This window comes from Pristiophorus japonicus, chromosome 3 (assembly GCF_044704955.1).
Source record: "Pristiophorus japonicus isolate sPriJap1 chromosome 3, sPriJap1.hap1, whole genome shotgun sequence".
Lineage (NCBI taxonomy): Eukaryota > Metazoa > Chordata > Chondrichthyes > Pristiophoridae > Pristiophorus > Pristiophorus japonicus.
Window position 1 is genome coordinate 193,836,712 of NC_091979.1, and position 27,338 is coordinate 193,864,049.

The 27,338-nt window shown below is 45.4% G+C and overlaps 1 protein-coding gene across 4 annotated transcripts in view; it reads left to right on the plus strand.

Annotated features, from left to right (window-relative positions):
• nbeal1 (neurobeachin-like 1) overlaps nt 1-27,338 on the plus strand; it is a 503,417-nt gene that overhangs the window by 416,002 nt on the left and 60,077 nt on the right. For all 4 annotated transcript variants that reach the window (XR_011592710.1, XM_070876167.1, XM_070876168.1 and 1 more), the window contains 5 exons: nt 20-129; nt 5,002-5,174; nt 6,249-6,343; nt 12,930-13,046; nt 26,874-27,035. Coding sequence is in view for 3 of the 4 variants with exons in the window: in XM_070876167.1 (XP_070732268.1) it covers nt 20-129; nt 5,002-5,174; nt 6,249-6,343; nt 12,930-13,046; nt 26,874-27,035 (657 nt within the window). In the remaining variant the exon portion in view is untranslated. The remainder of the gene's footprint in view (nt 1-19; nt 130-5,001; nt 5,175-6,248; nt 6,344-12,929; nt 13,047-26,873; nt 27,036-27,338) is intronic.

Sequence of the window (27,338 nt, forward strand, 5' to 3'; positions counted from 1 at the left end):
CTGTGCTTTGGGTCCACAGGTGACTCTAAGTCAGAATTTCCTAATGGGAACTCATGGATGGCTGCCTTACGATAAAAACATTTCCAACTACTTCACATTCTCCCGGGACCCAACAGTAACTAATTTAAAGTAAGTAATTCTCTCCGAGTAGTACTGTCATGCTAGGCATCCAAACGTCAACTTAAACCAAATTAGGTGTGTGTGAATGTGCATTTCTAACTATAATATTTCAATGCAGGAGACAGAGAGTAAGGATGATGGGCAGGTATTGGCAGAATGTGACTAGTGGTGTCTCACCGGGATCTGTGTTGGGGCGTCAACTACTCACTGTATTTATTAATGACTTAGATGATAGGATAGAGAGCTGTATATCCAAGTTTGTCGATGACACAAATATAGGTGGCATTATATGCAGTGTAGATGGAAGCATAAAATTATACACGTCTTAGGAAGGATATCTTGGCCTTGGAGGGAGTGCATCGTAGATTTACTAGAATGATACCCGGACTCCACGGGTTAAATTAGGAGAGATTACACAAACTAGGGTTGTAATCCCTGGAATTTAGAAGATTCTGGGGTGATTTGATTGAAGTTTTCAGGATATTTTGGGGGACTGATAGAGTAAGCAGGGTTTCGGTAGCATAGTGGTTATAGAAAACATAGAAAATAGGTGCAGGAGTAGGCCATTCGGCCCTTTGAGCCTGCACCATCATTCAATAAGATCATGGCTGATCATTCACCTTAGTACCCCTTTCTTGCTTTCCCTCCATATCCCTTGATCCCTTTAGCCATAAGGGCCATATCTAACTCCCTCTTGAATATATCCAATGAACTGGCATCAACAACACTCTGCGGTAGGGAATTCCACAAGTTACCAACTCTCTTGAGTGAAGAAGTTTCTCCTCATCTCAGTCCTAAATGGCTTACCCCTTATCGTGAGACTATGGCCCAAGTTTCGGGCCGCGCCTAGAACGGCGCAGCCCCGACCTGGACGCCCATTTTTCGCGCCACAAAGTCCACCTAAAAAAAACTTCCAGATTCTCCGGCTCCCTGCAGGTCCTCTGGCCCTCAGCGCGGTGCAGCACGAGCTGTGGGGGGCGGAGCCAGGTCCCTGCGCTGAAAACAGTGCCGGGATCTCTGCACATGCGCTACAGTGGGCGCGCATGTGCACTAGCTCCAGGCGCCCAAAACTGTGGGAGGGGCCCAAAGCACGCAGCCCCTAGCCCTGGCCGAATGGCCTCACTGGGGCTGTGTGCATAATGCTCCTCCCACGCCCAGCTCCTGCTTCCTCCAGACCCGACCCGACTCCCGCTCCCCCGCCCCTGGACCCGGCCCGACCCCCCGGACTGGACCCGACCCGCACCCCCCCCCCCCAACCCGAACCGAACCGACCTCCCTCCCACCACTCCCGACACGAACCGACTCGACCCGTGCTCCCGACCGCCCCGGACCGGCCCCAACCCGATCCGACCCGCGCTACCCCCGACCCGACCCGCGCTCCCAACCCCGGACCGGACCCGACCCGACCCAACGCCACCTACCTGTAAATCTGGTGCTGGGGACGGGCCCTGCCCGAAGTCTTGGGCCTGGCCGCCAGGTCCGGCCCGTTCAGCCTCACCACCCCCCCCCCCCCCTGTTCAGCCTCCCCTCCCATCTCCTTTCCCCCCCCCTTCTCCTTCCCTCCTCTCCTCCTTCCCCCCCTCCTTCTCCTTCTTCCATCACCCCCTTCTCCTTTTCCCCCCATTTCCCCTTCTCCCCCTCCCCCTTCCCCCTCTTCCCCTTCTCCCCCTCCCCCCTTTCCCTTCTCCCCCCTTCCCCTTCTCCCCCATCCCTCCCCATCTGCCTCCCACCCCCTGCCCCCCCCCCTCCTTCCGCTCACCTCACTGTCAGAAACACAGACATTGACAGACAGAGATTGAGAGACACACACACAGACAGACAGACAGACAGAGAGATAGAGATACTGACAGAGACACACTGTGGTGGGGGCAGGGGGCATCCCAGCACGCTGTTGGAGGACTCCCGGTGCTGCAATCGGTAAGTAGAAAATGTTTTATTTATTGATTAAAAAAAACAAATTATTTCTTATAAATTTTTTTGGATTGATTTATTGGTTGATTTATTGATGTTTTTATCATTTATTATTGATGATGGCTCTTTATTTGTAAAACTGAAGTGTTTAATGTTTGTAAACTTCCCTTTAAACCCCCTCCCCCCCCCATTCCCTATGCCTGATTTGTAACCTACGCCTGATTTTCTAAAGTGTAGACAAGGTTTTTTCGAGCGTACAAAAATCTTCACTTACTCCATTCTAAGTTAGTTTGGAGTAAGTTTTCACTGACGAAACTTTGAAAACAGGCGTAAGTGGCCGGACACGCCCCCTTTTGAAAAAAAAATTCTGTTCCAAAGTGAAACTGTTCTAACTGACTAGAACTGGAGCAAACTAAAGGCCGAGAATTTGAATTTCTAAGATACTCCGTTCTACACCAGTTGCTCCAAAAAATCAGGAGCAACTGAGGCCGAAACTTGGGCCCCTTGTCCCCTGATTCTAGACTTCCCCAACATCGGGAATATTCTTCCTGCATCTAACCTGTCCAGTCCCGTCAGAATTTTGTATGTTTCTCTGAGATCCCCTCTCATCCTTGTAAACTCCAGTGACTACAGGCCCAGTCGATCCAGTCTCTCCTCATATGTCAGTCCTACCATCCCGGGAATCAGTCTGGTGAACCTTCGCTGCACTCCCTCAATAGCAAGGACGTCCTTCCTCAGATTAGGAGACCAAAACTGAACACAGTATTCCGGGTGAGGCCTCACCAAGGCCCTGTACAACTGCAGTAAGACCTCCCTGCTCCTATACTCAAATCCCCTAGCTATGAAGGCCAACATACCATTTGCCGCCTTCACCGCCTGCTGTACCTGCATGCCAACTTTCAATGACTGATGTACCATGACACCCAGGTCTCGTTGCACCTCCCCTTTTCCTAATCTGCTGCCATTCAGATAATAATCTGCCTTTGTGTTTTTGCCCCCCACATTATACTGCATCTGCCATGCATTTGCCCACTCACCTAACCTGTCCAAGTCACCCTGCAGCCTCTTAGCGTCCTCCTCACAGCTCACACTGCCACCCAGCTTAGTGTCATCTGCAAACTTGGAGATATTACACTCAATTCCTTCATCTAAATCATTGATGTATATTGTAAATAGCTGGGGTCCCAGCACTGAGTCCTGCGGCACCCGACTAGTCACTGCCTGCAACTCTGAAAAGGACCCGTTTATCCCTAATCTCTGCTTCCTGTCTGCCAACTAGTCCTCTATCCACGTCAGTACATTACCCCCAATACCATGTGCTTTAATTTTGCACACCATTCTCTTGTGTGGGACCTTGTCAAAAGCCTTATGTTACTGGACTGTTAATCAAGTTCTAACGAAGGGTCGTTGACCTGAAACGTTAACTCTGTTTTTCTCTCCACAGATGCTGCCTGACCCGCTGAGATTTCCAGCATTGTGTTAATCCAGAGGCCTGGACTAATGATCTAGAGATGTGCGTTTAAATCCCACCACAGCGGCTGGGGAATTTAAATTCAGTTAATTAAATAAATCTGGAATAAATAGCTAGAATCATTAATGGTTATCATGAAACTACTGGATTGTCATAAAACCCATCTGGTTTACTAATGTCCTTTAGGGAAAGAAATCTGCCGTCCTTACCTGGTATGGTCTATATGTGACTCCAGACCCACAGCAATGTAGTTGACTCTGAACTGCCCTCTGAAATGGCCTAGCAAGCCACTCTGCTGTATTCAATAAGGCGTCTCATCACCACCTTCTTGAGGGCAATTAGGGATGGGCAATAAATGCTGGCCTTGCCGGTGATGTCCACATCCCATGAATGAATAAAAAAAAAGAAAGAAACTATGTCAGCTGGTTGGGGAATCTTGGAAAAGGGGACATGGCCTAATAATTAGAGAAAAATTAAACAGATATTGATAGATTAAATGAATGGGCAAAACTGTGGCAAATGGATTTCAGTGTAGGACATTAGTGACTCAGATGGGTTTTGTGACAAACCAGTCAATCATGGTCACCATTACTGATGCTACTTTTTATTCCAGATTTATTTAATTAACTGAATTTAAATTCCCCAGCCGCTGTCGTGGGATTTAAACGCATGTCTCCAGATCATTAGTCCAGATCTCTGGATTAACAACCCAGTAACATAACCGCTATACTACCGTAACCCTGTTTACCCTATCAGAACCCCCTTAATATCTTGAAAACTTCAATCAAGTCACCCCTTAATCTTCTAAATTCCAGGGAATACAACCCTAGTTTTTGGGAATGAAATTAGGAAACAAAGGGTTTCTACCACGCAAAGAGTGGTCGAAGTTTGGAACTCTATTCCTCAAACAGCAGTTGATTCTGGATCAATTATTAATTTAAAATCTGAGATTGATAAATTTCTGTTAACCAAAAGTATTAATGGATATGGGGAAAAGGCGGGTATAAGGCGTTACATCACAGTTCAGCCATGATCTCATTAAATGCCGGAACAGGCTCAAGGGGTAAAATGGCCTGTTCCTATGTTCATAAGATTAATTCCAATAGATTTAGGACCGAACAGAAGAAACCTTTTACGCAGAGTTATGAGGCTAAGGAACGCATTACTAGAGTTAGTGGATTGAAGGAGAGACCTATTTAAGAATAGGTTGGTAAGGTGCCTGCAGTGAAGGGCAATAAAGGGATACGGGAGCAGGGCGGGCACATGGGATTAGGATTACTGCTCATGTGGAGGATAAATGGCAACACAGACTGGATGGGTCGAATGACCTGTTTCTGTTGTAATTACATTGCACTTCTATGTAAATTTAGCATATTTATTGTGAATGGTGTTGGTTTCAGTAATGAAAGCTCATCGCTGAGACGGTCTGTGCATCTATAATCTGTTCGTTCAGCCAATATGATACTTTAGCAGTTTATTACTTTTTTTTGTACTTACAGAACCCAACGTTGTATCAATGGCCCCTTTACCCCTGGGCTGGAAGTGAACGCTAAACTGTTTGTAGTGTCGCATGATGGGAAACTGCTTTTCAGTGCAGGCCACTGGGATAATAGCGTTCGGGTGACCTCAATTGCAAAGGGCAAGCTTGCCGGACAACACATCAGACACATGGGTAAGTGGTATCAGCACAGCCAGTAATAAGATATGCAACTAGTGTAGCTGCTTACTTACCACTAAGTGGGGCTGGACATGTGCATCAGAATTTTTTCCAGCTTCCGGCTCCAGGAAATATATTGAAGCCAAAATGATTGTGGCTCGAAGTGCAGTTGGTAATGGTACAATGTCATTCACAGGTTACAGTGGTATCATGAATCACCCAGCTAAATGTCCCAATTGGTCTTTAGTGCTGTTACAAGTATTCAAGCAAATTGCTGCATTGTGCTTCGGTTTATTTAATAGGATGACTCACAGCATGAACAAAAGTGATGAAGGTCTTAAATATTAGAGAAGTCAGCAAAATGCTAGTAATTTTAAAAATATGTCCTGTTGCTACATTTCTATATTCCACATCACTTTCTGTAAGTGTCGCATTTATTTCCTGTAATAATTCCTCCATCACACTTGTTGATAACATCCCTATTACGAAGTGAGTATTGACCCCACTGTGTCAGCCAATGAGTTTGAGGTGGAGGGGGGGGGACTTACGGGCAGAACACACAGCAAGAATCTATTTTACAGCAAATAAAGTCAATTTAAACAGAATCTCTATGAACTACAGTAAACAGAACTCATGACCGTAACTACAGCAAAGTCTCCCAATAAAAGCAGGATTATTTCCCCAGCAAAGGACAGTGAGTGCCGATAGCTGCGAAATACTAATTGATTATTTCTCCAACAAAATACAGCATGGTAGTTACACAATGCAAATTATATGTGTAAAAGCACTCTGTCACTTACAGCAGTGCTGTCTCTAGGTGTGATTGGCAGGGGAATTACCCAATCGTCTCCATTCTAGCCGGGACTTGTGCTGTCACCATATCAGCTACCCTATTATAAAGCAGTGTATCATCCAATTCACCATCAGCAGTACCAAAGGTGATCTGCCAGTGATAGTTATACATAGCAGAGTTGGAGAGAAATGATACGCTGCAGTGGAACTTCTGCTTCTTGCAGTTCCAGAAGGGTTAGTGTCACTCCTTATTTCTGCTTTGGATTTCTTTCATCGCATTTCCTGCTCCTGTTTCAGACATTGTGACCTGCCTGGCAACTGATTATTGTGGGATCCATTTGATATCGGGGTCACGTGACACAACGTGCATGATCTGGCAAATTCTGCAACAGGTGCGTATGCGTAGCTTAATTTCCAATGAATTTGTGCAGTGTAGCATGTCAGAGCAGTAATATTATAAGGCTCAGTTTTGCCCAAGCCCGTTTTCTGGCATATTGCCAGAGTTACGCCCATTTTTCTAGGCTAGAAATGCACTCGAAATATTTTGCCAGTTTCCCCAATGTATAATTCAAATTTGGCTCAGCGCAGCGTGTCCAGTCGCCTCTGGGGGTGGGGTGGGATGGTGGAGCCTGCTTCTGCGTTGAAAAAAATGATGCCGCACCTTCTGCATATGCGCGATTAAAAAAAAAAAGACCTTTTTGACATTATTTCAATGGACGCGCATGCACAGTACAGCTCCGGGTTGGCAATCGGCCATTTTTAAAGAGCCAGTTGTGTGAGGAGTGCTGTGTGAGAGCATTGGAAAAATCGGATCTACAGCAATACAAGATGCAATGCGGTGCAAGGACCAAGAATTTCTTGCAGGAAGAAGTGGAGGCACTAGTTACTGTGACTGAGAACAGATGGCAGGAGCTGGACACCAGCAGAGGTCACATAAAAGCTCCGCCCAAAGAAATGAAGAAACGCTGGAACCAAGTTGCAGAAGATTGCTGTGCAATGGTGACCACCACGAGATCTGGAGGCCAGTGTAAAAAGAAGTGGCAGGACCTTGATCAAGTAGTTAATGTAAGTAATATTTTCATTTATTCAATGGAATTGCAATTGTAAATGTGACCAGCTGTATATGTCCCACCCAGCAGAAAGACACCCTCTCTAAAAAGTTGCATTTTCATCTTTGCAGAGGAAGATGGCACTTAATAAAAGGGAAAGAATTCGAACAGGAGGAAGCCCGGCAAATCTGCAGCCACTGACACCCTTGGAAGAGAGGGTCACTGCTTTGATGGGTCCTGCCTGGAGAAAAGCAGCCACCACTGCACAAGCTGGGCCCACACTCGAGGGAGAGGGTAAGTCCTGCAAATTCCACAGTCTGGCTTTGCTCACTGCACGGACTTAGCCATGCTTCGGTTCCTGGGGATGTCTCAGTCAGCTATGCTTCGGTTGGTGCAATGTGTTATCATTCATCGTGATCCTTCAAATCAGCCTGCTGCTTATGTGTGTGAGCCTACTCATGCCACCCACCATGCCCCCTCCTCTGCTGCTAACCATTTGTCTGTATTCTGTTATATTTTGCAGAACTTGAGGTTGACCCTGACGATGCAGAAGAAGATTCAGATGAGGACGAGCCTGAAGAGGAGAACATCTTCCAATCCCCCCTCCAGACCAAGAGCATGGAGGGGGAGGGGATGGAGAAGGATGAAGCCCCCACTGTTTTACTGACTTTGGAGGAGGTGCAGGTGCCGCCCATTGAGGTACCAGCCCCTTCCGTGACTAGTGGTTTGAGTGTTGGTGGGATATTCCATGGTTTCCTAACGTCTGAGGCTGCGGGTCCTAGTGGTGGGGTGCAGCAAGGCATACCCAGGGCCCACCTTCCGAGGCTGCAGGTTCCAGTGGTGTGATGCAGCGAGGCAGACCCAGGGCCCCACCGTACTAGGCTGCAGGTTCCAGTGGTGTGGTGCAGCGAGGCATACCCAGGGCCTCACCTTCTGTGGCTGTGAGCCACACCCTTGAGAAGGAGGGGGAAGGAGAGTCCGACCACGCTCTCCTGAGGTGCAGGATCTAACTGATGTGGTTCAGATGATGGCAATGAGTGGGGAGAGCATTGACCTTATGCGATCACTCCTGGACACCATCAGTGGGGTGGGTGATGAGGTAGTGGGACTGTCGGGAGAAGTAACAGCAATCTCATGAGAAATGGGAACGACATCCGGGTCCATGAGTGAGGGAATATCTGTCTGCTGAAACCATGTCAGTGACCATGAGGGAGGGAATGTCACAGGTAGCTGATGCACTGTCAGTGAACATCAGGGAATGTTAGAGATGGTACATACACTATCACTGAACATGAGGGAGGGAGTGTCAGAGGTAGTACAAACCACGTCACTGACCATGAGGGAGGGAATGTTGCAGGTCATTGAGACACTGTCGGGGCGCATGAGGGACGGCATGTTGGAGTTAGCTGCTGCAATAAGGGAACACGTCCAGACTCCGTGTCCATTGACAGAATCAACTGCCACCCCCCCCCTCCAATCCCCACACCAGCCTCTGAAGAGCCCCAAGCCGGGCCCTCCATATTGCCACCTGCTGCCGCCCCCCACCCCCTCCTCCCTCAACAGTTGCGCACCACTCGAGATCTTAGAAAGAATACGTTTGGTACCAACCCCAGAAGCACTGCGTCACAACCTGCGGGCAGGGGTGGTGAAGTGACCAAGAACAAGCGCAGCAGGTGGTCTTAGAATAAGGTGGAGGAGAGATGGGTGCAGCCTTTCTTTGCTGTTGCAGCTGTTATTATTGTTACCGTTGTTACTGTTGTTCTCAAATTAAAAGATTTTTGTAAGTTATGTAAATTTACAAGTTTAAAAGTTAGTAACTGATCTTAAAGTTTGTAAGTGATATTAACTGAAAACTTTAAAGTTTGATACAAGAATAATTTTATTAACTTAAGTACAAAGAACTGTTAAACATTTGAATAAAATGCATTTTACATTAAATCTAAATCATTTTCATTATTCCATTATTAACACAACTTTTGAAGTAAACAAGAATCATTTCCATCATGTGTTCCATTATCACAACATAACATTAAGGAACAGGTCCGAACAGTAAACATGTCCATGTGGAATAGTTGTCGCTGAGCCTTCAGGCAGCAAAGTGTTCACGGATGAGCTGCTGGCGCAAGGCTCGAGCAATCGTTAAAGGGGCACGATGGCTCGCCCTCCTCCACCGTCGTGCTTCGGGTTCAGGTAGTTGTATGGCTTCCTCATCCTCGTCATCTGTATCTTCCTCATCATTATCATCAGCCACTCTCACCGCAGGTGGGTCTTCTCCTACCAGCTGCTGATGCCTCATGATGGCTAAGTTATGCAGCATGCAGCACATAACAGTGAACTGACCGACAATCTCAGGGGAGTATAGCAAATAGCCTCCGGAATGGTCCAGGCATCATAAACGCTGTTTCAAGATGCCAATGGTCCTCTATGATGCTGCGCGTTGCAATCTGCGACATGTTGTATTCCCGGTCAGCTTCCGTCCGGGTTACGCGTAGGGGCGTCGAGCCAGGTAGCAAGGCCGTACCTTTTGTCTCCCAGTAGCCAGCTTTGCCCTTCTGGCTGCTGCTGAAACATGGCAGATATAACGTTCTCGGGTAGGATGAATGCATCATGGGTGCTCCCAGGATATCTTGCATTGACTAACATGATGCGATGCATGTCATCACACGCGAGCTGTACATTAATAGAGTGGAAGCCTTTTTTGTTTCTGTACATCTCGGAATCCTCCAAAGGTGCTCGCAAGGCGATGTGGGTACAATCAATGCAGCCCTGTACCTTTGGAGAAGCTCACAATCCTGGAGAAGCTCTCAGCTCTGTCACGCATTGCTTGGGCAGTCATGGGGAACTTTAAGTAGTCATTCCTCTGTGCACATACTGCAGCTGTCACCTGCCGAATGCAGACGTGTTGCATGTTGAAAGATGGCACACACTCCCTCAGTTGTAGCTTGAAATGATCCGAAGGCATAGAATGAAACCTTCACCAGCTGTAACCTTCACTTCAACTGACAAAGCAGTCCTCCTGACGCTTCTAGGTTGCAGGTCTGCTTTCACCAACTCACAGATCTCACTCACAACTTATTTGCGGAAACGCAGCCTTCTGACTGTCTGCATCATTCAGGTGTAGGTATGAATGCCTGTCTCGATTTTCCCGAGGTGGGTAAGGCCTCCTGCCCAGCACCCTACGGGCTCTGATGTTTCTCATGCGATGATGTCGAATCAATTGTCTCCTACGTAGCACCATCATGCAGAAGGCTCGCACAAGGTATGACATTGTCAGTATTGCCCTCATAGTTAAATTTTACCTTTGCAAGAAGTTCAAAATGGCAGGAAGGTAGGCATGACAGGTTTGTTCTCTTTTCCCAAGGTCTGTATGGATGGACCAAAGTCTTGTGACTTCTCCTTCTCCCCCCCCCCCCCCCCCCCCCCCCCCCTTAACTCATTGCAGTCTTGTGCCTAGTAGAGCAGCAGCCTTCCGATTGCCATCTCCATCCCCGGTTTCAGTGCTGAAGCCTTCCATTCAGCACTCCCCCAGCCCCCCCACCCCCAGCCCCGTGTCCAGGCGCGGAGCCGATTCTGACGGCCGACGCTACAATCCCCCTCCAGCCCTGCTTGAAGACATTCGGTGGTGGCGCGTGAGTAAAAAAAAAATGAAAACTTCAGAAATCCAAGAAACTTCCATGTACTCCATTGAAAGATTCTAAAAAGGTTGAACTTTTTGATGGATATTTCTAGTGTTAGAAACTCCCTCCAAAAACTTCGATGAAAGACAATGGTGTCTTTCAGCGCCAATATTTCAATATGCGCTGCTTTCTGTTAACTCACCAGAAGGTTTTTCGGGAATGGCCAGATATGGCGACCTAGGATTAAAAATTTTTGGACAAACTGAGAAAAATGCTGAAAACTGGCCCCCTATGACATCAAAAAAAACTAACATAGAAAAATCGTAACTAAAGCAATTACGTTGGCGCAGATTCCAGGGGGAAACTTTGAATTACATAATTATGCCAGAAAAAAAACTGCGTGCGCCAAATAAATGGCACAAATGACCTGGGAAAATTGAGCCCATATACTATGTATATTGTCTAAAAGTTAAACCACCTGAATTTATTTACATTAAACTGTAACCTATGAATTTGTAAGTCAGCTAGAACATTGAGAAGCATCGCTAAGCTACGCACCTGCCTTGCACATTGGGTGGTTATAATAATAGCATAGCTGTCAATGTTCTGGCTGACTTACAAATTCGTAACTATCTACAAAAATTCCACAGCACATTTGTTTGGGAAACACGTGAATGTATAGTTTCAAAAGTCACAAACAAATTAGTGGTGTACATATAACAAAAAGTAAGATAAAACTACAAACACACCATTCATAGGGCTAGGCCTGCTATTCCTAAACCAATACTTCAATAGTTTTATTAATGCTGTTGAACTGTTCTGCCAATGATCCGCCCAGTGTGGAATTGAGCAATACCTTTTGTGTTGAACTAGCGGATTGAAGTCTGGCCAACAGCAGGAGCACGATATTGGGCTTCAGTTCTCCTAGACAAGGAAGTGCAAGAATGCTCCAATAGTTGAACCCATTTAGGACCAAAAAAAACTATCATCCAGTGTCAGTGTCCTATCATTATCCAGAGATGTCTGCTGGAAAGTGTGTGTTTTTAAAACATTTATTGTTGGGATCTGGGCATCGCTAGCAAGACTGGTATTTGTTCGCCATCCCTAGTTGCCTTTGAGAAGTTGTGGTTGGCTTCTTCTTGAACAGCTGCAATCCATGCGGTGAAGATGCTCCACCTAGAAGGACAGGGGCAACAGGTACATGGGAATACCTTCACCTGCAAGTTCCCCTCCCAAGTTGCACATCATTCCAACTTAGACATGTATCATTGTTCCTTCATCGTCACTGGGTCAAAATCCTGGAACTCCCTACCTAACAGCACTGTGGGAGTACCTTCACCATATGGACTGAAGTGGGTCAAGAAGAAGGCCCACTATCACCTTCTCAAGGGCAACTAGAGATGGTGAATAAATGCCGGCCTAGCCAGCAATGCCAATATCCCCAAAATCAATAAAAAGAAGGCTGCAGTGGTACCAGTTCCCCCAGTAAGCAGTGGAAGGCTTCATTAAAATTTATTCCACAGTGGTGCCCAAGAGTTTGACATCACCAGGAAGGGATAATGCCTTAAACTGGTGATCTTAGAAAACAAACACTCCACAAACTCTTGCTTTGGTGACCACTACATTCATAGTTTGGTGTACCCAACCACATACTCCTGATACATGGGGTTAAGCCTTGTGCAGATTGGTTAGTTCTACTGCTCCTCAAAGAACATTTCTGTGACAAATCAGGGTATTGGTACTGTCATGAAATATGTAAACAATTAACAATGGATACAGAAGTACATTATTTTTGTGAAATAATGCACGAGTGCAATTAATGTATTCGATATTGTAAGTACTGATGCTCGGGATCTGCTGTCTAGTAGTGCTGTGCATTGCCTCACTGCTCTATGCTCAACTTAATGAACCAGTTGGGAGTACAGGTGTCAGCCATGGCTCAGTGGGTAAACCTCTCGCTTCTGAGTTGGAAGGTTGGTGTTCCCACTCCAGTGACTTGACCACAAAATCTAGACTGATACTCTAGTGGCCAATATTTATCCCTCAACCAATATTTAAAACAGATTATCTGGTCATTATCACATTGCTGTTTGAGGGACCTTGCTGTACACAAATTGGCTGCCGCGTTTCCTACATTACAATAGTGGCTTACACTTCAGAAGTACCCCATTGGCTGTAAAGCACTTTGGGACCTCCTGAGGTTGTGATATATTAATGAAAGTCTTTCTTTTATATGATGGCATCCTGTTTGTTCTGGCATATCTTCAAGTTGATATTCTTCACCATTATTTTTTCAACTTCTTGTGATTCAGGGAGGAATCCCTGTCGGCCTAGCGCTGAAACCCATGCAGATTCTATATGGGCACACCGAGGAGATAACCAGCGTGGCCATCAGTACAGAGCTGGATATGGCTGCCTCGGGGTCCAAGGTAAGATTCAGTAGTCCAGCAGTTAATAATTGCTAGTACAGACTTAGGTATTGCATGTTAGATACCTAACTCAAATAATTAGCAGAGGGGTCACAAATTGGAAATATATTGCCGATCCTTCATAGTCGCTGGGTCAAAATCCTGGAACTCCCTCCTTAACAGTACTGTGGGAGTACCTTCACCACACGGACTACAGTGGTTCAAGAAGGCAGCTCATCACCACCTTCTCAAGGGGAATTAGGGATGGGCAATAAATGCTAGCCTTGCCAGTGATGCTCACATCCAATGAATAAATTTTTTTTTTTAAGTGCACACAATGTTCCACTTAACAACAAACATAAACTATGACTTGATTTCTCCCACTTTCACTTCATCTACAAGTAGTTTCACTTCTAAATGGTGTTTTTTGTCCTGTTTCTACCATTAAGATACAAGTGATCAATATTAATCTTGTACTCATTTTATTGTCTTGCAAACACCTCAATTTCTCTCCCAACACTCTGGAATGGTAGCATAGTGGTTAAGTTACAGGGCTAGTAATCCAGAAGTCTGGACTAATCATCTGGAGATGAGAGTTCACATCTCACCTGTGGAATTTAAATTCAATTAATTTTTAAAAATCTGGAATAAAAAGCTAGTGTCAGAAATGGTGACATGAAACTACCAGATTGACGTAAAAACCCACTGGTTCACTAATGTCCTTTAGGGAAGGAAATCTGCCACCCTTACCTGGTCTGGCCTACATGTGACTCCACAGCAAAGTGGTTGACTCTTAGCTGCCCTCTGAAATGCCCTAGCAAGCATATCAGTTGTAACAAACTGCTACAGAAAACAATAATAAAAATAAAACCGGACAGACCACCCAGCATCGACCTTGGCACCGACTTCGGACACGACAGTGGCACACCCAGCCCAGTCGACCCTGCAAAGTCCTCCTTACTTACATCTGGGGACTTGTGCCAAAATTGGGAGAGCTGTCCCACAGACTAGTCAAGCAGCAGCCTGATATAGTCATACTCACAGAATCATACCTTTTCAGCCAAAGTCCCAGACTTCTCCATCACCATCCCTGGGTATGTCCTGTCCTACCGGTAGGAATAGACCACCCGAGGTGGCGGCATAGTGGTATACAGTCGGGAGGGAGTGGCCCTTGGAGTCCTGAACATTGAATCCTGACCCCATGAAGTCTCATGGCTTCAGGTCAAGCATAGGCAAGGTACCTCCTGCTGATTACCACCTACTGCCTTCCCTCAGCTGATGAATCAGTACTCCTCCATGTTGAACACCACTTGGAAGAAGCACTGAAGGAAGGTAGCAAGGGCACTGAATGTACACTGGGTGGGGGATTTTAATGTCCATCACCAAGAGCTAGTACCACTACTGACTGAGCTGGCCGAGTCCTGTAGGACATATCTGCCAGACTGGGCCTGCAGCAGATGGTGAGAGAACCAACACGAGGGGAAAAAGCTCCTTGACCTCGCCCTCACCAATCTACTTGTCGCAGATGCATCTGTCCATGACAGCATTGGTAGCAGTGATCACCGCACAGTCATTGTGGAGACGAAGTCCCGTCTTCATACTGAGGGCACCCTCCATCCTGTTGTGTGGCACTACCACTGTGCTAAATGGATAGATTCAGAACAGATCTAGCAGCTCAAAATTGAGCATCCGTGAGGCGCAGTGGGCTATCAGCAGCAGCGGAATTGTATTGCATCACAATCTAATCTCATGGCCCGGCATATCTCTCACTATACCATTACCATCACGCCAGGGGATCAATCCTGGTTCAGTGAGGAGTGCAGAAGAGCATGCCAGGAGCAGCACCAGGCATATCTAAAATTGAGGTGCCAGCCTGGGGAAGCTGCAACACAGGACTACAGGCAAGCTAAGCAGCAGAAGCAGCATGCTATAAACAGAGCTAAGCGATCCCACAATCAACGGATCAGATCAAAGCTATGCCACATCCAGTCGTGAATGGTGGTGGACAATGAAACAACTAACTGGAGAAGGAGGTTCCCTGAATATCCCCATCCTCAATGATGGCGGAGCTCAGCACACGTGCAGAAGACAAGGCTGAAATATTTGCAACTATCTTCAGCCAGAAGTGCCAAGTGCCTCCTCCTGAGGTCCCCACCATCACAGAAGCTAGTTTTCAGCCAATTCGATTCACTCCACGTGATAGCAAGGAGTGGCTGAGCACATTGGATACAGCAAAGACTTTGGGCCCCGACAATAGTGATTCTCAAACTGAAGACTTGTGCTGCAGAACTAGCCGGGTCTCTAGCCAAGCTGTTCCAGTATAGCTACAATGCTGGCATTTACCCGACAATGTGAAAAACTGCCCAGGTATGTCCTATCCAAAAAAGCAGGACAAATCCAATCTGCCCCATCAGTCAACTCTCAATTGTCAGCAAAGTGATGGAAGATGTCATCAACAGTGCTATCAAGCAGCACTTACTCACCAATAACCTGCTCAACAATATTCAGTTTGAGTTCTGCCAGATCCACTCAGCTCAGACCTCATTACAGCCTTGGTCTAAACATAGACAAAAGGGCTGAATTCCAGTGGTGAGGTTAGAGTCACTGCCCTTGACATTAAGGCAGCATTTGACCGAGTGTGGCATCAAGAAGCCCTAGTAAAATTGGGATCAGAGGGAAAACTCACCACTGACCAGAGATCAGGAACTCAACTGGACCAAGCAGATAAATACTATGGCAGCCAGAGCAGGCCAGAGGCTGGGTATTCTGCGACGAGTGTCTCACCTCCTGACTCCCCAAAGTCTTTCCACCATCTACAAGGCACAAGTCAGGAGTGTGATGGAATACTCTCCACTTGCCTGGATGACTGCAGCTCCAACAACACTCAAGAAGCTCGACACCATCCAGGACAAAGCAGCCCACTTGATTGGCACCCCATCCACCACCTTCAACATTCACCCCCTCCATCACCAGCGAACCATGGCTGCAGTGTATACCATCTACAAGATGCACTGCAGCAACTCGCCAAGGCTTTTTCGGCAGCACCTCCCAAACTCGTGACCCCTCCCACCTAGAAGGACAAGGCCAGCAGGCGCATGGGTGCACCATCACCAGCAAGTTCCCCTCCAAGTTACACACCATCCTGACTTGGAAATATATCGCCGCTCTTTCATGTTCGCTGGGTCAAAATCCTGGAACTCCCTCCCAAACAGCTCTATGGGAGTTCCTTCACCACAAGGACTTCAGTGGTTCAAAAAGGTGGCTCACCGCCACCTTCCCAAGGGCAATTAGGGATAGGCAATAAATGCTGGCCTTGCTAATGATGCCCACATCCCAGAACAAATTTTTTAAAAACACAGCGACCCACACTTATGTAACAAAAGCCTCAAAGTGAGTTGCTAATGTTTACCAAGAAGGGACACACAGAAGAGTGCTTTCGGTTCCTGTCCACTCTGATGTTGATTAGCACTATGTGTGGCCCACTTGGAACCACGAGTCAGTGGTCTGGCCATGCTGTTCCATCTGGAACATCTGGCACCCCAACTGGGAAAGGTTGGTATTTAGCCTCCACACAAACAGTGCTCCTAATCCCATGTGTCCCCCCCCCCCCCCCCCACCCCGCCTCCTCTTCCCGTGTCTCTCTATCCATTATCCTTCAACCCCCTTTCTAACATATTCTTAAAAGCTGACAGGATCTCTGCTTCAATCACTAACTCTGGTAGTTCATTCCACAGCCTTGCAACCTTCTGTATAATATTTATTCTGTTCTTTTTCCTAAATCTCTCACATTTAATCTTATTTCTATGTTCCCTCGTTCTTGACCCCTCTCCCACAAAAAAAACACCTATTTCTATCTGCTGTGTCCCATTCCCTCATAATATTAAACATCTTTATCAAATTACTCTACAATCTCCTTTGTTCTAATGAAAACAGTCCCAATTTTTCAGTCTATCTTCACATTTGTACTTCCTTGTACCAGACAGTATCCTAATGAATCTGTACTATGCCATCTTTGCACTCTCAACATCCTTCCTACAATGTTGTGCCCAGAACTGCATATAATACTCCAACCATTACATCTTGACTGACATATTCTATACCTCTTGCCACAAAACCCAGTATACCATTTGTTTTTATGGCATTACGACCTGAAGTGCTACTTTTAATTTATGAACCTGAACCCATAAATCCCTCTGCTTTTTTACATTGCCCATTCAGAGTATAACTATTACTTTTTTAACCATCTTCTCAACATCCCCTTGCAAGCCTCCTTTGGTCCTCAGAATTATTTGCCATTCCTCCTCATTTAGTATTATCTGCAAATTTGGACACCGCTCCCTCTCTAGCCCTATATCTAAATCATTGAACATAGAATTGTGTACACATAGAATATACAGCACAGAACATACTGAAGCAAAACAGTCCCCAGAACAGTGGGATACCACTATCCACTCCAAACTGCTCTGAGAAACTGCCCTGAACTCCTACTCTCTGTTTCCTCCTTTCTAACAGGATTTTAATCCAATTTACTACCCTCCCCCCAATTCCATATCCCTTAATCTTCTCCAATAGTCTCTTTGCAGTACCTTATACACCACATGGAATGCAGAGTCAACATGGTTTTATGAAACAGAAATTGTGTTTGACAAATTTCTTACAAATTTTTGAGGATGTAACTAGCAGGGTGGATAAAGGTGCCACATAAAAAGTTATTACGTAAGATAAGGGCTCATGGGATTGGAGGTAATGTATAAGAATGGATAGAGGATTGGTTAAACAGAGTAGAGATCAATGGGTTATTTTCTGCAACTAGTAGGGTGCCACAAGGATCAAAGCTTGTGCCTCAACTATTTACAATCTATATTAATGACTTGGATGAAGGGAACAAGTGCAATGTATCCAAGTTTGCTGATGATACAAAGCTAGGTGGGAAAGTAAGCTGTAGGGAGGACATAGAGATATAGACAGGTTAAGTGAGTAGGCAATAAGGTGGCAGATGGAATATAATGTGGGGAAATGTGAGGTTATTTACTTAGGTTGGAAGAATAGGAAAACAGAATATTTTTTAAATGGTGAGTAACTATTAACTGTAGGTGTTCAGAGAGATTTAGGCGTCCTAGTACAAGAACCACAGAGAGTTAGTATGCAGGTACAGCAAGCAATTAGGAAAGCAAATGGCAGGTTGGTCTTTATTGCTCGGGTTAGACTACAAGGAAGTCTTGCTACAATTATACAGGGCCTTGGAGAGACCACACCTGGAGTACTGTTTTGGTCACCTTATCTTCGAGGTTCACTAGATTGATTCCTGGGATGAGAGGGTTACCTATGAGGAGTGATTAAGAAGATTGGGCCTATACGCTCTGGAGTTTAGAAGAATGAAAGGTGATCTCAATGAAGCATAAGATTTTGAGGGGGATTAACAGGATCGATGATGAGAGATTGTTTCCCCTGGCAGCAGAGCCTAGAACTAGGGGGCATAGTCTCTGGATAAGGGATCGGCCTTTTAAGACTGAGATGAGGAGGAATTTCTTCACTGAAGATTGTGAATCTTTGGAATTCTATACCCTAAAGGGCTGTGGGTGCTCATTGATTATATTCAAGGCTGAGATAGATATATATTTGGACTCCAGGGGAATCTAGGGATGTAGAGTTAGATCGAATATCAGCCACGATCGTATTGAATGGTTGAGCAGGCTCGAGGGGCTGTATGTCCTACTCCTAATTCTTGTATTCTTATGTTCTTAACCTCATGCTGAAGAACTGTTTTCATTTTAGGACTACTCATTTACCTGTAGTACCTGTTGCGCCTGTAGGTGGTGCAGTGGTAGCTGGTTTCAATGTTAATTGTGTCACATAGCACTGGATGCAAAACTAAGCACTGAGATATTTTGGATATGGGACCGGATTAGTAACACAGAGGTCGAGATTTCAAATTCTACTGTGGCAAACGTGAAATTAAATTCAGTTTCTTCAGGAAAGGGTAAAGGAATCAGCCCTGGCTCAGTTGGTAATACTCTCTGTAGTGGGACTTGTACCTTATAACTCTTGAGCAACAAAATCTAGGCTGACATTCCAGTGCAGTACTGAAGGAGTGCTGCATTGTTGAAGGTGCCATCTTTCAGATCAGATTTTAAACAGGATCCTTCTGCCCTCTCAGGTGGATGTAAAAAATCTCATGGCACTATTTCGAATAAGAACAGCGGAGTTCTCCCTGGTGTCCTATCACAGATTCTGTGGCCAATATTTAGCCCTCAACCAACATCACTAAAACAGATTACCTGGTCATTTTATTATAGCTGCTTGTGGGAGCTTGCTGTATGCAAATTGGCTGCCACATTTCCTACATTACATTACATAACATAACATAAGAATTAGGCGCAGGGGTCGGCCATTCGGCTCCTCGAGCCTGCTCCGCCATTCAGTGAGATCATGGCTGATCTTCTACCTCAACTCCACTTTCCTGCACTATCCTCCATATCCCTTGATTCCCTTACTATCCAAAAATCTATAGATCTCTGTCTTGAATATACTCAATGACTGAGCCTCCACAGCCCTCTGGGATAGAGAATTCCAAAGATTCACCACCCTCTGAGTGAAGGAAGTTTCTCCTCATCTCAGTCCTAAATGGCCGACCCCTTATTCTGAGACTGTGACCCCCTGGTTCTAGACTCCTCAGCCAGAGAAAACATCCTCCCTGCATCTACCCTGTCAAGCCCTGTAAGAATTTTGTATGTTTCAGTGAGCTCACCTCTCATTCTTCTAAACTAGAGCATATAGGCCTAGTCAATCTCTCCTCATAGGACAATCCCCCCATCCCAGGTCTGGTGAGTCTGCTGGTAACAAACACCTAAGAACTCTTAACAGATTTGTCAAGCATGAGTTCCCTTTCATAAATCCATGTTGACTCTGCCCAATCCTATTAGTATTTTCTAAGTGCCCTGTTACCGCATCCTTAATAATAGATTCTAGCATTTTCCCTACTACTGATGTCAGGCCAGCTGGTCTGTAGTTCCACATTTTCTCTCTCCCTCCTTTCTTAAATAACAAGGTTACATTAGCTACCTTCCAATCTGCGGGAACCGTTCTAGAATTTTGGACGATAACAACCAATGTATCCACTGTCTCTATAGCCACCTCTTTCAAAACTCTAGGATGTAGGCCATCAGGTCCAGTGAATTTATCAACTTTCAGTCCCATTAATTTCTCCAGTACTATTTTTTTTTTACTAATACTAATTTCTTTCAGTTCCTCATTCTCGCTAGACCCTTGGTTCTCCACTATTCTCGGGAGGTTTTTCATGTCTTCGTCCTTGAAGACAGATACAAAGTATTTGTTTAATTATGCTGCCATTTCCTTATTTTCCATTATAATTTCTCCTGTCTCAGCATATAAGGGACCCACATTTACTTTTATTAACCTTTACCTTTTTACATACCTATAGAAGCTTTAACAGCCTGCTTTTATGTCTCTTGTTAGATTACTCTCATATTCTATTTTCCCTTTCATTATCAATTTCTTGAATTCTAAAATGCTCTCAATCTCCCCAGGCTTTAGCTTTACTACCATCTTTAACTTCTCTTGTTAGCCACGGTTGGACCACTTATCCTATGGGTTTTTTGTGCCTTAAAGAAATGTATGTTTGTTGTAAATTATGTATTAATTATGTGTAATTATGTATACATTGCAACAATGACTATCCTTTTTTAAAAAAATAAGTAGACGACTGGCTGTAAAGCGCTTTGGGACATCCTGAGGTTGTGAAAGGCGCTATATAAATGCATATCCTCCTTCTTCTTCTTCATTGCCTCCCCTATCCAGTCCATGATTGCATTCCTAGACTATATGGTTGGCTCTTAATGCCCTCCGAACCAAGTATGTAAATATTGTTCTCTTCACAAAGTGGCTGAGCTTTCAATTAGAACCTCAATCCTCATGCCGTGCCAAGGTCTGGATGCTGAAAGATGATGTTTCCTGAGCCTTTACTTCATAAAAGTCACTCAGCCTTGCCTGCCAGCACCCCCAATTACTTTCTAATGTCGGTGTGGTGTGGTAGCAGCTGCTGGCACCTGGAGCTGAGTGGTAACTTGGCATGTTTCAGCAACCCCAATCTCGAGCAGTGCAACTAATGTTCAGGAGAGCGGCCATTGTGTTCAAAGAGTTCACACCTTTCAAGTTATTTCAATTCATTTTTTTTAATATTTGGGTTTTCGGAACTCCTTTCACCATATCTACTAGGGATTATCCCCTTTGTAGGACCTTATCCAGGATTGTTAGGCATAATTGCTTTATAATACAGTACGTCAGTGTAAAGTCAAAGCTCCTATTCTGCATGGTTCGTCATTGGTATCACTGCTCGCAGTTAACATTAAAGTGCACGTTGCTTAGTATTTCCACCTCGCCAGTTTGCTCGGGTGGGTTAGAAACATAGAAAATAGGTGCAGGAGTAGGCCATTCGGCCATTCGAGCCTGCAGCACCATTCAATAAGATCATGGCTGATCATCAGCTCAGTACCCCTTTCCTGCTTTCTCTCCATACCCCTTGATCCCTTTAGCCGTAAGGGCCATATCTAACTCCCTCTTGAATATATCCAATGAACTGGCATCAACAACTCTCTGCGGTAGAGAATTCCATAGGTTACCAACTCCCTGAGTGAAGAAGTTTCTCCTCATCTCGGTCCTAAATGGCTTACCCATTATCCTTAGACTGTGTCCCCTGCTTTTGGACTTCCCCAACATCGGGAACATTCTTCCTGCATCTAACCTGTCCAGTCCCGTCAGAATTTTATATGTTTCTATGAGATCCCCTCTCATCCTTCTAAACTCCAGTGAATACAGGCCCAGTTGATCCAGTCTCTCCTCATATGTCAGTCCTGCCATCCCGGGAATCAATCTGGTGAACCTTCGCTAAACCTAGCAAGAATGTCCTTCCTCAGATTAGGAGACCAAAACTAAACACACTATTCCAGATGAGGCCTCACCAAGGCCCTGTACAACTGCAGTAAGACCTCCCTGCTCCTATACTCAAATCCCCTAGCTATGAAGGCCAACATGCCATTTGCCACCTTCATCGTCTGCTGCACCTGCATGTCAACGTTCAATGACTGATGTACCATGACACCCAGGCCTCGTTGCACCTCCCCTTTTCCGAATCTGCCGCCATTCAGATAATATTCTGCCTTCGTGTTTTTGCCACCAAAGTGGATAACCTCACATTTATCCACATTATACTGCATCTACCAGGCATTTGCCCACTCACCTAATCTGTCCAAGTCACCCTCAGCCTCTTAACAAGTACTGAGCCTTGCGGCATCCCACTAGTCACTGCCTGCCATTCTGAAAAGGACCCGTTTATCCCGACTCTCTGCTTCCTGTCTGCCAACCAGTTGTCTATCCACGTCAATACATTACCCCCAAATACCATGTGCTTTAATTTTGCACACCAATCTCTTGTGTGGGACCTTGTCAAAAGCCTTTTGAAAGTCCAAATACACCACATCCACTGGTTCACCCCTGTCTACTCTACTAGTTACATCCTCAAAAAATTCTGGAAGATTTGTCCAGCATGATTTCCCTTTCATAAATCCATGCTGACTTGGACCACCGATCCTGTCATTGCTTTCCAAATGCGCTGCAATTTCATCTTTAATAATTGATTCCAACATTTTCCCCACTACTGATGTCAGGCTAACCGGTCTATAATTCCCCGTTTTCTCTCCCTCCTCTTTTTAAAAAGTGGTATTACATTAGCTTCCCTCCAGCCCATAGGAACTGAACCAGAGTCAATAGACTGCTGGAAAATGATCACCAATGCATCCACTATTTCTAGGGCCACTTCCTTAAGTATTCTGGGATGCAGACTATCAGGCCCTAGGGCTTTATCGGCCTTCAATCCCATCAATTTCCTAAACACAATTTGCCGACTAATAAGGATTTCCTTCAGTTCCTCCTTCTCACTAGACCCGTCGGTCCCCTATTTGTGTCTTCCTTCATGAAGACAGAACCGAAGTATTTGTTGAACTGCTCTGTCAGTTCTTAGTTCCCCATTATAAATTCACCTGATTCTGACTGCAAGGGACCTACGTTTGTCTTCACTAATCTTCACATATCTATAGAAACTTTTGCAGTCAGTTTTTATGTTCCCAGCAAGCTTCCTCTCATACTCTATTTTCCCCCTCCTAATTAAACCCTTTGCCCTCCTCTGCTGAATTCTAAATTTCTCCCAGTCCTCAGGTTTGCTGCTTTTTCTGGCCAATTTATATGCCTCTTCCTTGGATTTAACACTATCCTTAATTTCCCTTGTTAGCCACGGTTGAGCCACCTTCCCTGTTTTATTTTTACTGCAGACCGGGATGTACAAATGTTGAAGTTCATCCATGTGATCTTTAAATGTTTGCCATTGCCTATCCACCGTCAACCCTTTAAGTATCATTCACCAGTCTATTCTAGCCAATTCACGTCTCATACCATCCAAATTACCTTTCCCTAAGTTCAGGACCCTAGTCTCTGAATTAACTGTCACTCTCCATCTTAATAAAGAATTCTACCATTTTATGGTCATTCTTCCCCAAGGGGGCCTCGCACAACAAGATTGCTAATTAGTCCTTTCTCATTACACATCACCCAGTCTAGGATGGCCAGCCCTCTAGTTGGTTCCTCGACATATTGGTCTAGAAAACTATTCCTAATACACTCCAAGAAATCCTGATCCACCGTATTGCTACCAGTTTGGTTAGCCCAGTCTATATGTAGACTAAAGCCGCCCATGATAACTGCTGAACCTTATTGCATGCATCCCTAATTTCTTCTTTGATGCTGTCCCCAACCTCACTACTACTGTTTGGTGGCCTGTACATAACTCCCACTAGCATCTTCTGCCCTTTGGGCAGCTCTACCCATACAAATTCCACATTATCCAAGCTAATATCTTTCCTTACTCTTGCGTTAATTTCCTCTTTCACCAGCAATGCTACCCCACCTCCTTTTTCTTCTATTCTTCCTGAATGTTGAATACCCCTGGATGTTGAGTTCGCAGCCTTGGTCACCCTGGAGCCATGTCTCCGTAATGCCAATTATATCATATTTGTTAATAGCTGCCTGCTCAGTTAATTCGTCCACCTTATTACGAATACTCCTCGCATTGAGGCACAGAGCCTTCAGACTTGTCTTTTTAACACACTTTGCCCCTTTGGAATTTTGCTGAAATGTGATCCTTTTTGATTTTTGCCTTGGGTTTCTCTGCCCTCCACTTTTACTTTTCTTCTTTCTATCTTTTGCTTCTGCCCCCATTCTACTTCCCTCTGTCTCCTTGCATAGGTTCCCATCCCCCTGCCGTATTAGTTTAACTCCTCCCCAACAGCACTAGCAAACACTCTCCCTAGGACATTGGTTCCTGCCCTGCCCAGGTGCAGACCGTCCGGTTTGTACTGGCCCCACCTCCCCCAGAACCTGTTCCAATGTTCCAGGAATTCGAATCCCTCCCTCTTGCACCATTCCTCAAGCCACGTAGTCATCTTAGCTATCCTGCTATTCCTACTCTGACTAGCACGTGGCACTGGTAGCAATCCTGAGATTACTACCTTTGAGGTCCTACTTTTAAACTTAACTCCTAGTTCCCTAAATTCAGCTTGTAGGACCTCATCTCGTTTTTTACCTATATCGTTGGTACCTATAGGCACGGCAACTGACTGTTCACCTTCCCTCTCCAAAATATCCTGCAGCCGCTCCGAGACATCCTTGACTCTTGCACCTGGGAGGCAACATACCATCCTGGAGTCTCGATTGTAACCGCAGAAACGTCCATCTATTCCCCTTACAATAGAATCCCCTACCGCTTTAGCTCTCCCACTCTTTTTCCTGCCCTCCTGTGCAGCAGAGCCACCCACGGTGCTATGAACTTGGCTGCTGCTGCCTTCCCCCGGTGAGTCATCCCCCCGCAACAGCACCAGGCGATGTATAAGGCAGTGTATCTATTTTGGAGGGGGATGACCACAGGGGACCCCTGTACTAATTTCCTTCCACTGCTCTGCCTGATGGTCACCCATTCCCTATCTACCTGAGTAACCTTTAGCTGCGGTGTGACCAACTCACTAAACGTGCTATTCACGACATCCCCAGCATCGCGGATGCTCTAGAGTGAATCCATGCGCAGCTCCAGTGCCACAATGTGGTCTGTCAGGAGCTGCAACTAGATGCACTTCCTGCACATGTAGTCGTCAGGGACACTGGGAGCGTGCCTGACTTCCCACATAGCACAGGGGGGGGGGCATGACATGGATCTGGGCTCTCCTGCCATGACTTAACCCTTAATTAATTTAATTTGGCAACAATGTCAAAGGTTACCTACTAATAAAGAAAAAGAAGAAAAACTACTCACCAATCACTTACCCCCTTGGCTGTGACGTCACCTTTTGATTTCTTTTTACTTCTTTGCCATCTCTCCCTGCACCAGCTGGCTTCCTCGATGATCTGCTGCTGCGACGATGTTGGGCCTTTTATAGGCCTCCCCCGGACTCCCGCACCGTTCCTCGATCTCCCGCTGCGCCGACAATGTTGGGCCTTTTATAGCCCTCCCCCGGACTCCCGCATCGCTTTCTCGATCTCCCGCTGCGCCGACGATGTTCGGCCTTTTATAGGCCTCCCCCGGACTCCCGCACCGTTCCTCGATCTCCCGCTGCGCCGACAATGTTGGGCCTTTTATAGCCCTCCCCCGGACTCCCGCATCGCTTTCTCGATCTCCCGCTGCGCCGACGATGTTCGGCCTTTTATTGGCCTCCCCCGGACTCCCGCACCACCTCCACGATCTCCCGCTGCTTCGACAATGTTGGGCCTTTTATAGGCCTCCCCCTGGACTCCCCCGCCGCCTCCGGGTTGGTGCATATGTAGTATTGGTCCATTGTTTAAACCATGTTCATTTTGCAGGCAGCCTGGCTCATGTCCACATACTGAAAAAAGCTTGGTGCAGATGACACAGTAAACCTATTGTTTTTTTTTAGGATATTATCATGTATCCCTATTGTCCCCTTGTGGAGGTATTTACGATATTGTCATACCTCTGATATAAATTTGAGCACTAAGAAACACTGAAATGTCTGGGTAATACTCTGTTAAAGTCAATGAGATAATAAAACACAACCCTTACATGCAGTGTATATGAGGTGTAGGTACCAAAACTCATACAAAGGACTCTCCGGGAGGTCACAAGTGTGTTGTCTTGGCTGCCTATGCTCGCCTCAGCAAGACATGGTCAAAAGTCCCCAAGGAGTTCCAGTGTGTTGTATCTTTTATAGGTTTAATTACGTAGGACATATATGAGTGTAGTATATCATTTCATTAGGCCTGTATGCTGTTGATATATAAGCTTGTTTAGTGGTAAGGTTAGCTGCTATCGTTTGTGCATGCCCATTAGTGTCTGCGATTGTCTATTACACTCCAGATATTTCCACACATGAGTGCTCATAGCCTTCGCTATCCGATCTCTTTCCAGTACATCCATAACACAACCCTATTCATCCTCCCCTCCAAATTATTAATTGATTTACTATATACCTACTATATTTTTTATCTCTTCTCGTGGACGGTTATTGAGGAAATGTATCCTATTCCTCCAAGCTCGACCTTGTACTTTGCAGCTAATGAAGAATGAATTTCTTTTATATGTGTGTGTATACATTTTATATTTTTAAAAAAGCTTACTGTGGCTTTTCTATCTGGTACACCACTTATCCCATTGCCTTTTGTATAATGCATCAGAACGATGCGTAAGCTGTCACCTTGGCTTCATTTAAAAATTTGTGCTGGACCAGTTGTTGAAGTATAAGTGCCCACACAACTTTTGTGTGTATCCTACAGGATGGAACAGTGATCATTCATACCATTCGACGGGGGCAGTATATGAGGACACTTCGACCGCCATGTGAGAGCTCACTCCCTCTCATCATTTCCAACCTGTCTGTGTCATGGGAGGGACACATCATTGTAAACACTATGATAGAGGGGAAATCAAATTTTAAGGTACAGCTTCTCAGAGGCCTTTTCTGTTAATTTGTAACCTTGAGTCTATGAAATAAAACCTAATGCAGCTGCCTGAATCATTTAGTATAATTATAGGAATATACGATCCATTTAAAAATGTTTCCAGACTGAGTATCCACAAGCTTATATGTGTCATTTTAAATGGTGAGAATTGATTAAACAGGTTTATGTCTTGTGTATTAAAACTTTGTGTTTGTATGAATGCAGTATTTCAATGTGATTGCTGGTGTGTATGGTAGAATTAGATAGCAGGGACTAATTGGTTACCTTTTGTCAACTGCT